The 16,255-nt window shown below is 34.0% G+C and overlaps 1 protein-coding gene across 1 annotated transcript in view; it reads right to left on the bottom strand.

The window, feature by feature from the left end:
* LOC121733384 (putative inorganic phosphate cotransporter) overlaps positions 1 to 7,577 on the bottom strand; it is a 57,710-nt gene extending 50,133 nt beyond the window's left edge. The window contains exon 1 of the mRNA XM_042123612.1: positions 7,334 to 7,577. Within this exon, the coding sequence (XP_041979546.1) occupies positions 7,334 to 7,406 (73 nt within the window). The 5' untranslated portion in view covers positions 7,407 to 7,577. The remainder of the gene's footprint in view (positions 1 to 7,333) is intronic.
* Between the last annotated feature and the right edge of the window lie 8,678 nt (positions 7,578 to 16,255).

Below are 16,255 nucleotides of genomic sequence, written 5' to 3'. Positions count from 1 at the left end.
AATCGCCCATTAACTTTATGGGTCTAACTATATTTTGACAACAATTTGTGTTTATTAGGTCCACTTAATATTACGGGTTCCGATAGTAAATTATACATTTTACGATCTGCTAGTTAATTTAGCCATAAACTAAGGATTTACCTTAAACCTTTGTGTCTGCAAAAGTTTGTTGACCCCTTATAAAATCAAAACAGCCAAAACTTGTTTAAAAAAGAAAACACGTCTAATTAGTCATTACTCATTATGAACGAATATTTTCTACTTTTTAATTTTTGCAAAAATAATTATTGCGAAAGACGAGAGAAGTTACAAACACTTTTTACGTTAGGTACTTAATTCTTGTCATAACCGGTTTTACAGCAAAAATACTTGTAAATTCGAACGGCAGTCAAAGACGTTTAGATTTTATTTAAAGTTTTGCCAGTTTCCCGTACAATGTACATTCAGATGCTTCTTGATTAACCATACTTATGGCGCAGACCACAATTAGAAATGCGACAGATCACAGAATAGAGACACTCACAGATTTAAGGAACTGATTTCCGTTGTCTATCTGACACTTTGCGTCCCTATTCACCGTATTCACATATACACCTATAATTCCAGCGTAGATTCCTCTTCTTTTGTACTATGCTATACGTGCCTCGTACGCACGTAGTAGGTAATCTTGTCTCTTATGCCCGCCTTCAAAGTCTTTTTTGCTGGAGGTTTATCTTTTCAATAGCGTACTTGACGTTAGCTAATCAAAAGCGAAAATATTTTTCCAGCCCAAAAACAAAACCTATGAAACAGGACAGAAATTAATAGTCAGTGTCTAGTAAGCTAATACTAGTACTAGTACTAAGTAAACAGAACTTTACAACATACTTTGGATGCTGGCCATAACCCGGCCTTGTCTTTGAACTACAATTTTCCTCTTACGATGCCTAATAGGAAAAACAAGCCTTGATTATCTTCCGACAGCCTTAATCGCAATTCAATTTCCTAACCACTGTAGCATTTTGTCACCTTTTTTACTATTATCCCTATTCCCTACTAATATTATTTATTATTAATGCAAGTGTGTGTTATATTATTCATGCTTAAACCAGTAAACTGATTTAAATAAAATTTTGTGTGATTTTGGAGAAACATTAAATCAAGAGAACTTAATTATACCAAAAAGCCTAATTAGAAAAATCGTAACAACGAACTGTTTGGGGCAGGTAAGAAATATATTTACTAAATTAAGATCCTGTTTCACCACTTCCTGATAAGGCTATCCACCGATTAACTTGACAGATCAAGTATGGAGAATCTGTCAAAAAAGTTGTGAATAGCCTATTAGGCACTTTATCAGAAAGTGGTGAAACAGGCCCTAAGCCCCAGATTTACAACTTGACCTAGATAATAATTAATTATAATAGAACAAGTCACAACTCACAAGACGTCGCCACTAGAAATGTTGTAAATGTCAAAGGGTACTTGCCTATTATGAGATTTAAAAAAAAATAGCAAAATCTACGAGCAAAATACAATAAAATGGATGTTACTAAAAAAAATGAACTTTATTTAAATTACTTAAATTCGACTCCAAAATTCGGATCTCCTTGCGTAATTTAGTGATGCTAGATATTTCCTTTGCGCTTGCCTAGACTGGAGCTATATTATTCTCCTCATAATTATTTGTAATTAGTAATTATTATTACTCAATACTCGAGAATTACGTGTAGTAATAACGACACGAAGAGAAAATTTATTACAGACATAATATTTCAATTGCGACAGGAATATAATGAAAATATTTTTTTATAATGTGCATTGTGCAGCGTGCAACGTGCACTAATGTCATCAAATTATTTATAGGAATACGAGCCTTACCACTCCAGTAATAAGTGTGAAATTAACGTGCTACAATTTTAATAACCAAGCACAGTCCACGTGCAAGTTTCGAAATTCAATTATGCTATTATCGTCCGATATTAACCATTGATAAGTTATGAAATGTCCTAAAATGTTTGTAAATTTAGATCTATGTCAAGGACAAAGGCTAGCAAGCTATTTTGATTAAATTAATAATTTACAAGTGGCGACAACGCGTCTAGCGCATCCATAGAATGCAGAACAAGAAACGAATGGAGTAGCTTTTGATGGTAATTTTATGCGATAAGTACGTGAAAATAATGCAAATTTATCTCTTTATCAAATAAAATTAAATTAAGAAATTTAAAAAAACCCCCGCCAAACAACTTTAAAAAATAATGAAATAATATTTACTGCCTTTAAGTTCAAAATATAATTCCTAACTTGTGTAAAGTAATATTTTAGTCCATAATAATTGTTGTCACGGTGTGTCGGAGGACCGCCAAGTAAACTACAACCTTTTTTTTTTTTTTTTTTTGAGACGGGGAATGGCTGTTACGCATGCCGGAGGGTTTGGAGACAACTCCTCCGGGTATGTAGGACTCGCTGCGGCCACAACCTACAACCGCCAAGTCGCTGATTCCATTCGGTTCGCTTTGAAAATCCTTAAACTATAATGTTATGTGAAATCAAACATCTACATTCGCGGTCCCCCGAAACACCTTGACAACAATTATGGACTAAAATATTACTTTACACAAGTTACCAATTATATTTTGAACTTAAAGGCAGTAAATATTATTTCATTACTTTTCATTACTTTTATCATTGTTTGGCGGGGGTTCTTTTAAATTTCTTAATTTAATTTTATAAGTTATTATATTTCATAAATTATAAGTTCACTTGAAGTTTCACAAAATAGAAATTTAAGTCGTAATCACAAAATAAACATTTTGTGTGGCCATAACAAGCTATCGCACGAGTTCTTTGAAAGTGATGAGTGTTGTTTGCTAAGGTGTTGGCCAACAATGTGTGTCGACTGTCACTGACAACTGACAAGTGCAAAAACATAAGCATTGTGACTTGTGAGACCCCTTTCCGCATACAAAAAGCAAAGCATGCTATATATTTTTATATAGTTTGAAACATTCTAAACATAAAACAGACATTGTTTTTTTTTAATTTATCCCGACTGCGTTATAAGAAATGTGTTTAACCGACTTCAAAAAAGGAGGTTCTATTTTCGCTTGTATATTTTTTGGAGTATTTCTTTGGTATATTATAGAATGTAGAGCTGAGGGCCTAAACGGCTTGTCAGACTTGAGCTTGAGAGGGATCATCGGTTGTAAAGCAGTGGTTCCTAAACTTATTTTGTCTATAACTGCCCACAATCCACATCGAGAACAAATTATGTTTTAGCGCCCCCCATTGTTTAAATTTAAAATGCATCCGGATAAAATCACCTTCCCCAAGCCTCTACACAACGCCCCTATTCTTGTTCTGGGTCCCTCACCGCCCCCCTTTAGATCTTCAGCGCCCACAAGGGGGCGTTATCGCCCACTTTGGGAAAGGCTGTTGTAAAGTGAAGGCACGTCAAAATATTGTACAAAGTCGGCGTTTTCTTTTTTGAACAAAATCTAATCGTTTATTTGCTTATTTTAAATAAGTCCTACACGGAAATTTTGTAAAAAAAACTACAAGCTTTATCATTATTTGAATAATATCGTCTTGAATTATTTATTGTACTTTATGATATAATTGCGTTATCATTTCAAACAAAACTTATCAATTAAATGCAAACATAATATTTTAACACGATAAACTGAAAAATGTTTTTTTCCCCAAAAAAGCTGACGACTTTTTTAGGGTTTCGTAACCTTTGTAAAAACGGGACCCTATTATTGAGACTTCGATGTCTGTCCGTCTCTTTCCACTCTCCAGGCGGCATCTCAAGAACCGCTGTAGCTAGACTCCTAAAATTTTCATAAATTCATAGTGAAAGAGTGCTCCCATACAACAATTTTTGTCTACTTCCGCTCTATAACGTGATCAATTTGGATAAACTGGTACGGAACCCTTCGTGCGCGAGTCCGACTCGCACTTGGCCAATTTCTGACATTTGTCATAATATATTTGTGTCACCTGACATAATTTAGGTATTTCACTCTTCAGTGACTTATCGAAGCATTTTACTGCATACATTATAGATTTTACCTGTATTTCATAGCCAGTAGTAAAGCGAAGCCTTATCAAACTCATGTCAATGACTTACTTACTTGAAACTCTTTTGAGGTTAAAACAGTCAAGTACAGTAAAGAACCATGAAATATACAAATTCTTGAAAAAAAGCGATTGTGGACTAGCATTATTAAATTTGGAACATATTTTGCACTTTCTAAGGTTATTAATTATTATAAAGTCCTTTTCCATTTGTAACTGACTTCAAAGTTAATGGCAAATAGATTTTCATTAAAAAATATACACGCAGATGATAAAATATTAATTTAATAACAGAAACAATAGTCAAAAATAAACAGATTATTTCCTATGTACCTAATAGAAGTATTCACTCAAGACTCAGAAGTAAGGCATATGAACTAATAAGTATCATGTAGAATACTTACTACTTTTCTTTTCCCGACTGGGGGGACATCTCTCTTGATAATATTTATTTCTATAAGAAACTTTAACTTCGCAGCCAAGTCCTTTAGAAATTAGAATCGTAAAAATAATTGCCCATTAACACGCGTCATATTTAAATTCTATTTAAATAACTCGTTTATTTAATTGGGACAGTCATTTTTGTCAGCCATTGATGAGGATGTTTACGCAAAAAATTGAGACCAATATTGTATTTACATCTAACGGTTTGAAAATTCCTATCAATTTCTGTTTCTTTCGATTCGATCGAAATTACGACTCTTAGGTCCACTTGCGCAGACGGCAGATCCACGTCAAACTTAAGAGGAGTCCACACCGCCCTTTTTTCCATACAAACGTTGTCCCCTGTTTCCTCCCTGGATAATGCTAGTAGAGTTATAATTTTTTTCCTGAATATTTACGGCCACTAATACAATGTCCCTATGTTTTCTTTTTTTTCATAATATAATTATTAAATAAGATATGAACGTTCAAAAACCCAAAAAAATGGCCAGATTTTCCGCTGTGTTCAAACGTCCAGAAAACAGATTTGGCTAGATTATACAAAAAAAAAGCAAAACATTGGAACACAGTTCAATCCTTTTTTTAATCTTTAATGAAAAAAGTACTTAAATCGGTTAAGTTTTGGAGAAGGAATCAGGGGACTTTCTGGGTTTTTTTGCAGTTGTCTCTATCGCGTTCTGCGGTTTAGGCTTGAGGTAAGGGAGACAGCTATAGATATTACACGTACTTTTTTTTCATTTCTCTAGCCCCTGGTGTATCCTCTTAATACCGGGTTAAATAGTGTGTTATCTCTTACATTCTTCATATTTCATATTATATTTTACGAAAGAGATATATTTTAACCGGCGTTAACTTTAACCCAGATCTGCGCAAGTGCGCCTTAGTTTAAAAGTTCTATAACTTCTAATTTTGGAATGTATTTATTTCTTAACAAAAACCAACACAGTTCTCAAAAAACATAATATTTATCAGCATATTTGTTTCATCTTTATTATTGTATCTATGTATTTTCTAAAATAATAATTAATAAAATATGCTAATTGTTAATTAAATTCATATTAATATTATTAATACATTTTTAATCACGAGGTAAAAGTGCTCTCTCAAAAATAGTACATTGGTTTAAAAATAATGTTGGTGGACTCCACTGTATTCTTAGGCATTACATTAGATAGTAAATTACAGTGGGGTCCTCATATTGCTAATCTTGCAGGTAAGCTCAGTTCTGCAGCATATGCAGTCAGAAAAATTAGGGAAATTTCTGATGAAGACACGGCAAGACTAGTTTATTTTAGTTATTTTCACAGTAGAATGTCTTATGGTATCCTTTTATTGGGAAACGCTGCCGACATCAATACAATTTTTGTGCTGCAGAAGCGAGCTATACGCTCAATTTATAAAGTGTCAGCTTTTGAATCTCTGAGAGAAAAGTTTAAAGAAATTGGTATTCTAACTGTTGCTTCTCAATACATTTTGGATAATGTATTGTATGTTAGAAAGAATTTAACTAAAACTAAAAGTGATAGTCACGGTAGAAACACTAGAAATAGGCACAAGCTGGAAATACCAGTGATCAGACTTAGCAAAATAAGTAAATCTTTTAAAGGTCAATGTGTACTGTTAGAGAATAGTAAAAGTCTTAAATTATACATTGAGCGATATTTATTCGAGCAGAGTTTTACCTTACATGTCTCAAAGTTAATTACAGAGTGAATCAATCAATGCAATATGGCTGGCTTTTATACCATTTTACACAAAAGAAACGAACTTCCGTTGACAATTCAAATATAGCAAAATCATAAAGAAATACATTAAAATTAAGAATGGCTAAGAATAAGTTAAGTACATAATTCTAAATATTAATTAATGTACTTCTCATATTTTAGATAATATGAGAAGAGGAAGTTATAACGGAAGTAAATAATCCTCCCGCCCATTCATAACTAACTAATTGTCAAAATCAAGTACCTTACTTATTAATATTTAAAATATAATAATCACTTATTAAAATTATATATAGTGACTAACATAATATACTGATTTAAATAAATAAATATAATTTCATGTAGCTTGTCCATTGACATCCGCTAACAGTACGTCTTTACAATAAAATCCCGGAAAACGTTCAAAATCTATCAATTAATAAATTTAAAAAAGAACGTTTGTGTGCCAAAGGCTACTTACTATACGGTCAACGATTTCCTAAACGATAGCACATCTTGGGAGTAGGATGGCTGCTTGCAAGGCTGCTTCTACATTTATTATATGTGACTTACAATTGTGTATTCATATTGTATAGATTAGGTTATTTACATTGTACATTTTATTTTTTTAAAAGACAAATTTTCCACTTTTTTACTAAAAAGTGGCCCCGTGCGAGTTTCTTACGCCGGTTCTTCTCGCCGGGTTAGTTCCCGAACCGGTGGTAGGCAACATGTAGTTCAACGTTCTGAAAATATTTGATTCAAATTTATTCAGAAATAAAACAATTTTTATTTTATTTTATTTTTATTTTATCAGTTTTATTTTTGTACGAAACTCATTAGTAATTTAACTCGTTTGAAACTGTTAAATAATAATTATTACGTAAACGGTAAATTACTAGTAATTATTGTTTGCTATTTGCGGTAGTATACCTACTATATATTAGATAAAGCAATTTTTATTTTTATTTATGTTTATCAAAAAAATATTTTTTGGTTACCCACAATAATTTTTGTTTCCACATTTTACATAAACAGTTAAAGGTATTATTTGTTTTATTATCACTACACTACACTAATCTTACTTTAATAGTAAATCTGAAAAGAAAACAAAAAACACTTACGCGGTGTATCAGATATATCATCCATAATCGCGAGTTTGCTCGGCCGCTTATCGTCGTCAGCTTTCAAGCCCATTTTCACTTTTATTTAAAAAAAAAACTTAACACAAATCACAGATTATTTTTGTCCGATATTTTTTATGGGAATCTTGTACATATGTTTATAAACCGCGCGTCAAATCGTCATTCTGCTGGAGTCACGCCGCTCGATGGTTGCGAAGGTTGCAGTCGACTGTCATGGAGTAATGCTGTTACCTTGTTTATAAGGCACGCGACTCGCGATCGTGATTGCCCTGATATTCAGTCCGTCAGGTGCTGAGATCAGTATAATGGACACATTTTATCACTTGGGATACTGTTATCGATGATAATGCTATCTGGATCTGCTAGTTTCCCTCAATATTCTCTTTTTAAGACCACTATAAGAAATGGCAATCAATATTATTCTATTTTTTAATATTATACTAAAATATATTATTATTATGATCAACCATCACGTCTTTGCCTGATTTAATTTAAACTTTTACCAATTAATTAATCTAATTAAATAAAAAAATTCGTTTGTACGATGTGCGATGTGTCATCGTGTTATTTTAATGTGATGAAGATGATTCTAGTATCTATAGTAGCAGTTTTAGGTGATAATGATTATGTAAGTTTATGTTGTTTATAAGTAGAGGTCATTAATCATGTAATACTAGACCTTTCATGGTTCGCTGCATGGCATAATTGCATGCTCCGCCGACTCACAGAGGATGACAACTTTATTTATGAATGAGTTAATGCGTAGATTACACTGTAAAATTTGTACAAAATAAACGAAATATTAATCACAAATAAAAAGTTTATTGACTATAATAATACCATCATAAAACATATAAAATTGATGTTAAAAATACTAACAATACAATAAACCAAATACTCGAATAGTTCACTAAAAGAGGAAAATCTGCGATTTTTAAAAAACACAACTAAGTACGTCTACAAATATTTAAATATCATTAGGGCAATTACTTAAAGCTCGTATTGTAAATCGGTGGTGTAGTTGCGGTGGGTCGATCGTGCCCGGAACTATGGTATGTGCCTTAGCTTGGAGTGGTGCACCATGGGGTTTTAGTGGGTAGATCCTACGGGGAGGCCCACATACTCCGGTGGCCGGCCGATATCCCCCATCCGCCGGAGATGCGCAAAGCATATTTTCCCCATGTAAAAAAAGGACAATTTTCCATAATATGTGATTGAGTATAATTTTGATACACTTTGCGTTTTATTTTGTCATATAATATCATGGTTAGTACTATGTTGTTAATATGTGGTTAATATTAATTTTAGCATGGCTTTGTAGCAGTTTAAACAAGTTAACTTATAAAGAAAAATGTTAACCAATGTTGTTTTGAAATAGCATAATATTTAGTAAAATATAGGCGTGACTGACACTACATGCAAAAGGAACTCGTTTTCGGGAGTGTTTGTAAACATCAACAATAGTACAGGTTCCTTAAAACACAAAGAGGAAAATAAATAATAATACATCGGATACCTCGGATGCCTCGGATACATCGGATGCCTATCCTAGCCTATAACATTTTTTGACTTGATTACTCTCAAGCAAATTTTTTGTGAGTAGTTTCATTTTGATAAGAAGAACAACAAATTTAAAAGACCTTTAGTTGAAATAAACTGTTTTTACTGCATGATTAGATAATATAAAAAATGAAAGCATCTCCACGAATTTTGTCCCTTTTGGAAAACATAACGACAAAAAGTTACATTTATTGTAGAGATGTGCCGACTAGTCGCCGACTAGTCGGTAAAGCCGACTATCCGGCCACTTTTGTAGTCGGCGACTAGTCGGCAAAAACCGCCGACTATCCGGCTTTTTTTATTTTACTATTATTGAAATAATTATATTTAAGAAAAACCTTGATTACGTTGAAATGAAATGAATTGTTTCTCAAATTACTTACTTGGTGACAAATAAATATCTATTACTTACCTACATTTAGATATTAAATGAAAATTGTATCTTAAATACCAAACATAACGACATATTAAGTAATAACATCTTCTTCAATGAACATTTATAACGAAAACCTATTGTTATTTAAAATAATAAAAGACTCGGATTTTGTATTAACAAATTATTAAAGCAAGATTGCATGCCGCACATGATGTACAGTAAAAGTAATAAATATAACCTGAAAACCATCAACTGTATTATGACGTGAAAATAACCAAAACACGATCCGGAACGTTCGCGCAGGCGTCGTATTGCGACTTACCCCTGAATCAGCAGTAAACAAAGCGTTAGGGAAACATCCGAAACCATGATCGGTTTGGCCGACTAGTCGGCCGATTAGTCGGCTTCTTTGCAGCCGACTAATCGGCTAGTCGGCTAGTCGGCCAAAGTCATGATCGGCACATCTCTAATTTATTATCAAAATTTTAATACATAATCATTATTATTCATACTATTACAATAATATTATATTAATGTCAAACGAAATAGAACAACATAGCGTAAGCTGACAAAACGATAAATAAAGTCCAAGTAACTTTCTACCAAATGCATCCACTTTCCCGTTCCATAACTATTTAGCAGCTTGTGGCTAGATAAACTTTATTGGACACTGACGAGAATAACTGCAGATAACTGACAGCCATTACGAAGTCAATAGATAATGACAAAACATGTCACGAGCTAATATGTAGAAAAGGAAAAAAATCTAAAAAGTTCTTCCTCTCTTACACCCGCGTCAGACCGGCGTTCTTCTCTCCTTCCGTCTTACAAATTTTTCATTTAACATTTTAAGGGTTCCGTACCCAAAGGGTGAAAACGGGACCCTATTCATGAGACTTCGATGTCTGTCTGTCCGTCTGTCTGTCTCCAGGCTGTATCTCAAGAATCGCTATAGCTAGAGTTCTGAAATTTTCACAGATTGTGTATATCTGTTGCCGCTATAACAACAAATAAGTACTAAAACAAAATAAAATTATTATTAAAGGGGGCTTAAAGTACAACAAACGTGATTTTTTTGGCCTTTTTTGCTCGATATCAATAATGGCAACAGGTAGGCACTGGATATTTTCACAAAGGCCTTAATTATATGTCTACTTCAATATTTAAGAATAATATTAAAAGAAAATAAAAAATTAAGGGGGCCTCCCATACAAAACCACAATTTTTCGCCTATTTTTCCTCTAAACGGTACGGAACCCTTCGTGAGCGTGACTCGCACTTGGCCGATTATTTACCCATCGCATTTAATTTTATTCTTATATCCTGCTTTGCTTTTTAACTATTTAGTTAACCTATCGCCTGCTATTGATTAGGACTTGTGGTTGAGCCTGTCTAGATAAACACTTGTTTATATAAGAAGATTAAACACACGATAGTCACTATGACTTCAGAGATTTGGTACTACATAGTTACTTCTTATTTAATCTTACTTATTGACAACTGCGCAATACTGTGATAGTGTTTTCGTGTAGACCAAAAAACAAAATAATAAAGGCAAATTGAAGTCTCCACGGTACTTGTGTTCTTAAACAGATTTTTGTTTTATTTCGATTTTTGAACAAAATAAACAATTTATTCTTCGTTATACGTCAAACGATGATTGCTACTTGACTTTGAAGTACCAAAATAAAATAAAAACTACTTATTTAGGTTTTTATATATACGCATAACATTTGAAAATCTATTGTGTCTGCGATACCCACAATGGAGGTGCTAGTGCTAAATAACGCACAAGTTCGAACTTCGAGTCCTAAAATATATATACTTACCTAAGTAAGTTGAGGTAAGTAGGTATATCAAATCATGGGGCGAACCAATATAAATTTTTGTATACAAAGTAAAATATTGTGACTACCCTCCATAGTCCATGGTGTAGCTTAAAACATTGTACACTTGGTCCTAGAAGATCCTAGACTCGAGGACTTCGTCGTACTAGGTACCCGTAGCACAGAATATAATATTATAATTTAGTACTCCGTACCCTATAGGTACTTTGGATTTCTGCACAAAGAGTTCGTGGTGTGACTTAAAATATTTTTGTGTCCAAATTAATGGCTTTAAAAAGGGTTCAAGGAAGGTTTTCCTTGTCGCAGGAAATCCCCAAAAACTCGTTATCATTGTTTGGCACTTTCAACATGCAATTTACAAAGATAAAAAAAAAATTATTCCGCCATAATTCCGCAGTTGCAGTTTGGTTGCAGTCATCGACCATAAGTGTGACAGGCTGTGCGTTTAGCATGCGCGTACAACGACTAACGAGATATCTCACTCTCGAGTGTAGAACTATATTGTCGATATCGACATAATGTTAAAATCATGTTTTGACATTATGTCGATAGATTTTGACGACAGATCTACACGAGAAAAATGTATATTATGCATTGACATAATAGTTTTTTGATATCATGTTAGGGTCAATCATGGGTCAATAGAGATAAAGAGACAAACCATCAAACATCGAGAAAACATGTAGACTACATTTTCTCGTTTGCGTATCTTAGGCCGGCTGGTCGTAACTCGTGGTTAGATTTTTTCGACAGTGGTGCTACTTGTTTGAATGATATTCAGTTTTACAGCGCATTTGGATTTTGGGGCCATAATTTATTTAAAAAAATGCTAGAATATAACGTTTGGGCACCTCTTACGTAACATTATTATTTTACCTACCTCTACATAATATTATAATGACAGTTTAAGTACTTTAATGTGTACTTATATTATAATATGTACAAAGTACACTCACAATAGACATAACTACCAGTAGTTCGACTGCAAAGAGACGGACAGGTTACAATATCTGTCAAATTCGTCGGGTTTCACTAGGATTATGAACGGAATGTGCCTCGCGCTGGCTGATATAATTTATTTTTAAATGTTTAAAATAAAGATTTCAAAATTGGATTCTGACAATTTTGATCGCATGTGCCAAAACACAAACAACAATACGGCCAAAGAGGAACACGTCCAGCGAATATGTCATAGTTTTAAATTCGTAGGTAACAATATAGAAACAATTTAACAACCCTAGTGACGATTTTCGTCATAATACGTCAAATTTAAAAATTTCAGCACCAGTTCTAAGTCGGCATACTCTATAATTCTGTCTACTCTGGTACACTCGTTGTCATTAGACACAATCCGTGGTCCAGTGGTTTAGACTCAACTCAAGACATCTCAAGAGCCACGCTCTAGGTAAACTAATATGTATTCTGTGCTCTAACGTGACTCTTGAGATGTCTTGAGTCTTGAGGGGCAGCACGTGGGTTCGATTCCCGCGTTGGAAACATGTCATTTCCAAGTTTGGTTAGCAAAATGCAGATAGTCTGATAGTCTGACAAACAAGATGATCCATGCGTCGGATTTTTTCGCGTCCACCCCATCGTGTGGGGTGTCGTTGGATAGGTTTTTTTTTTAAATATTATAAGTACCTATTCATAGATGTGAAGTGTGAAGAAGTGGAAAAAATCGTCAAGAGTCCGGGCCCCCCTCCCCCCCCCCCCTTCTACAGTTAAGCAGTTGCTTCTGAAAATGTGGAAAAATTCAAGGGAGTAGGAAATATGCTAAATTTAAAAGGAAAACTATCACGGCGAAGAAGACTTCATAAGTTTTGAGTTATAGTCGATCAATTAAAAACAGCATAATATTATTATCGAACTGAAATCTTTTTGTAAAGGCCCAATGGCACTTTCGTTTTGAATGCTTCTCGGAGTCAGCCAAAACCGGTAACCCTTGTAATACAAAAAACTGGATCTGCAACATTTTTACCGTTTTGTCGAAATCGGCAGCTCGCGATACAAATTCATGCATCAGGTCTCGTTGTGCATAATCATTATTGCAATTTGCAGCCCGCAAAACTTCAAAATAATTTTACGTCGGACTTTTTTATATGAGACAAACAAGCAAACACCAGTGACTATTAAGTCTCAAGTACGCTGGCGCTCTGTCGTAATTCGTAGGTAATGTTTCTAGAAATGCCGTTAGTAGAGATAAAAATATATCCTAATGAATAAGTAGTTAAGTAATAAAATATATTATGTAAGTAACACAAAACCACAGAATGCTAAATAACGATAAGCTACAAAAGAAGTGCATAGTGTTCTTATGTTTTACGGTTCTTTTCGCTTGTTTTAATAATATCCTACAATCTTTATACTCAGTTCTTCTGTTAAGTTTCAAAAAGATTTTAGCACAAGCTATGCTAACTGCTAATCCAGAGATTCCTAAAGTGGGCTCCATGGACCCCTGGGGGTCAATTATCAGGGCTCTTATTATTACTTATTATTGTATATCAACCTAATATAGGCAATATTAGGCAATATAGGCAAAACGGAACCCTTTTAGATTTTAGACGACAGACAAAAGTCTGAAAAATGTCTGTCCGTCCGATGTCACAGCCACTTTTCTGCGAAACTATGAAACCAGCTATATCAGCTATAATATATTTTTATAAGCTATCTTTGGATAGGACAGCAAACAATTACCTTAGAACTTACAAGTTTAGTGCTCAAAGAAGTTTACGCTGATAATCACGCGTATAATCCAGATCGTGCGATGAACAATCTAGCACTCTAGATACTGGGTAGTTACCTTTAAGAGAATACACCAGGGGCGAGAGAAATTGAAAATAGGTATTTGAAAATGTATTGCTGTCTCACCAATCTCAAGTCTCCCACCGCAGAGCGCGATAAAGACAACACGACAAAAGTTCTAATAAAAGAACAGAAAATCTTCGATTCGTTGTCCGCTGATTCCTTCTCCAAAACCCGATTTAAGTACTTTTTTCATTAAGAATTAAAGGAAGGCTTGAGCTGTGTTCCTATGTTTTTTTTTTTTTGTATATTTTAGCCAGTTTTGTTTTCTGGGTGTTTGAACACAGAGGAAAATCTGGCCATTTTTTTGGGTTTTTGGACGTTCTTATCTTTTTTAATAATAAAATTATGAAAAAAGGAAAACATAGGGACATGCTAATAGTGGCCATAGATATTCAGGAAAAAAATCATAACTCTACCGGCATTATCCAGGGAGGAAAAGGGGACAACGTTTGTATGGAAAAACGGCGGTGTGGAATCCTCTTAAGAGGATACACCAGGGGCGAAAGAAATTGAAAATAGATATTTGAAAATGTATTGCTGTCTCACCAATCTCAAGTCTCCCACCGCAGAGCGCGATAGAGACAACACGTTAAAAGTTCTAATAAAAGAAAAGAAAATCTTCGATTCGTTGTCCGCTGATTCCTTCTCCAAAACTTAACCGATTTAAGTACTTTTTTCATTAAGAATTAAAGCAAGGATTGAGCTGTGTTCCTATGTTTTAGTTTTTTTGTATATTCTAGCCAGTATTGTTTTCTGGGTGTTTGAACACAGAGAAAAATCTGGCCATTTTTTGGGTTTTTGAACGTTCATATCTTTTTTATTAACTAAATTATGAAAAAAAAGAAAACATAGGGACATTGTATTCGTGGCCATAGATATTCAGGAAAAAAATTATAACTTTACCGGCATTATCCAGGGAGGAAACAGGGGACAACGTTTGTATGGAAAACTTTGGGTTGCCAAACCTTGTAGCCTAATGCCAAAGCCAAACTGTTTAGCCGGGTTTGGGGAAAGATGTCGGACACCTTACCACTTACTATTGAGGATCACTATATATTTTTAACCCTCGAAAAAAAGAGGTGTCTGTCTGTCTGTCTGTGTATATGTCTGTCCGTGGCATCGTAGCAACCAAAGCCAAACGGGAAGACCGATTTTGATCTAGTTTTTTTGTTTGATAGAGCTGACAATATCGAGCGTGTTCTTAGTTATCAGTTCATCCTCATCAGCCCGCTCAGTGCTGAAAAATTTGTGTTTGATTTAAGTACTTATTTTGAATCGGGGCTTGTTTATATATTTCTTAACTAGCTGTTGCTCGCGACTTCGTCCGCGTAGACTTTAGTATATAGTTGTTCCCGTAGATCGATTGAGTCGTTAACGCGCAAATCAGAAAAGTATATTGTGTAGGAACCGCACATTTTTCCGGGACAAAAAACATTCCTTGTCCCAGATTCAAATTAGATATTTCACAGACAAATTAGTCCACAAAAAATTGCCTATGATCCTTCACGTGGTCTACTTCCTATCTGTGCCAAATAACAGAAAAATTGCTCCAGTAGTTCGTGAGATAAGCCCTTTCAAATAATTTCCCCCGTTTTTTTCCACATTTTTCTCTATTTCTTCGCTCCTATTTGTCTTAGCGCGACAAAATATATCCTTTCTCGATAAAAATGCTATCTAACACTGAAATAATTTTTAAAATCGGACCAGTAGTTCCTGAGATTAGCGCGTTCAAACAAACAAACAAACTAACAAACTTTTCCGCTTTATAATATTAGTAAGTATAGATTTAACGTTATGTTTCAGTATACTTACTTAAACATCTACGATTTAAAATACATAATATATCATTCGTAAATTCTTTTTTTTTCGCCAGGTTGGATCCAAATTAGTGATACTTAAATCAACAAGTAGAAAAAAAAACCTTTTCATTTTAAAGTAATTTGCTTTTCAAAATCAACAATAACGTTAATTTTCATCTGACAACCCTAATACCTATAGTTATAAGTTCGTTACGTAAATCACAAGTGTAACAGTCGTATCAATAATCTAATCGCTAAAACAATTCCTCACTTATCTTATATCGACAAGATCTCTCCGGAAGATTTACTTGCCTATTGTATTTCTGTGTAACTATTACTTCTATAGTTTATATCACTGTTACGGTTGAAACCGCTTGTTAATATACCCTTTACTAGATACTCAAATGACCAATGAACTAAATGCTAGCTTTTCTCTGCAGTTTTGTCCGTTTTAAAAGTTTTATCTTTAAGACAGTGATTTTCAACATGTGGGCCGCGAACCCCTGGAGCTCAC

The sequence above is a fragment of the Aricia agestis genome, chromosome 13, assembly GCF_905147365.1.
Source record: "Aricia agestis chromosome 13, ilAriAges1.1, whole genome shotgun sequence".
NCBI classification, from domain to species: domain Eukaryota; kingdom Metazoa; phylum Arthropoda; class Insecta; order Lepidoptera; family Lycaenidae; genus Aricia; species Aricia agestis.
Note: the sequence above shows the minus strand (reverse complement) of the source record. Positions and strands in the feature narration are given on the sequence as shown.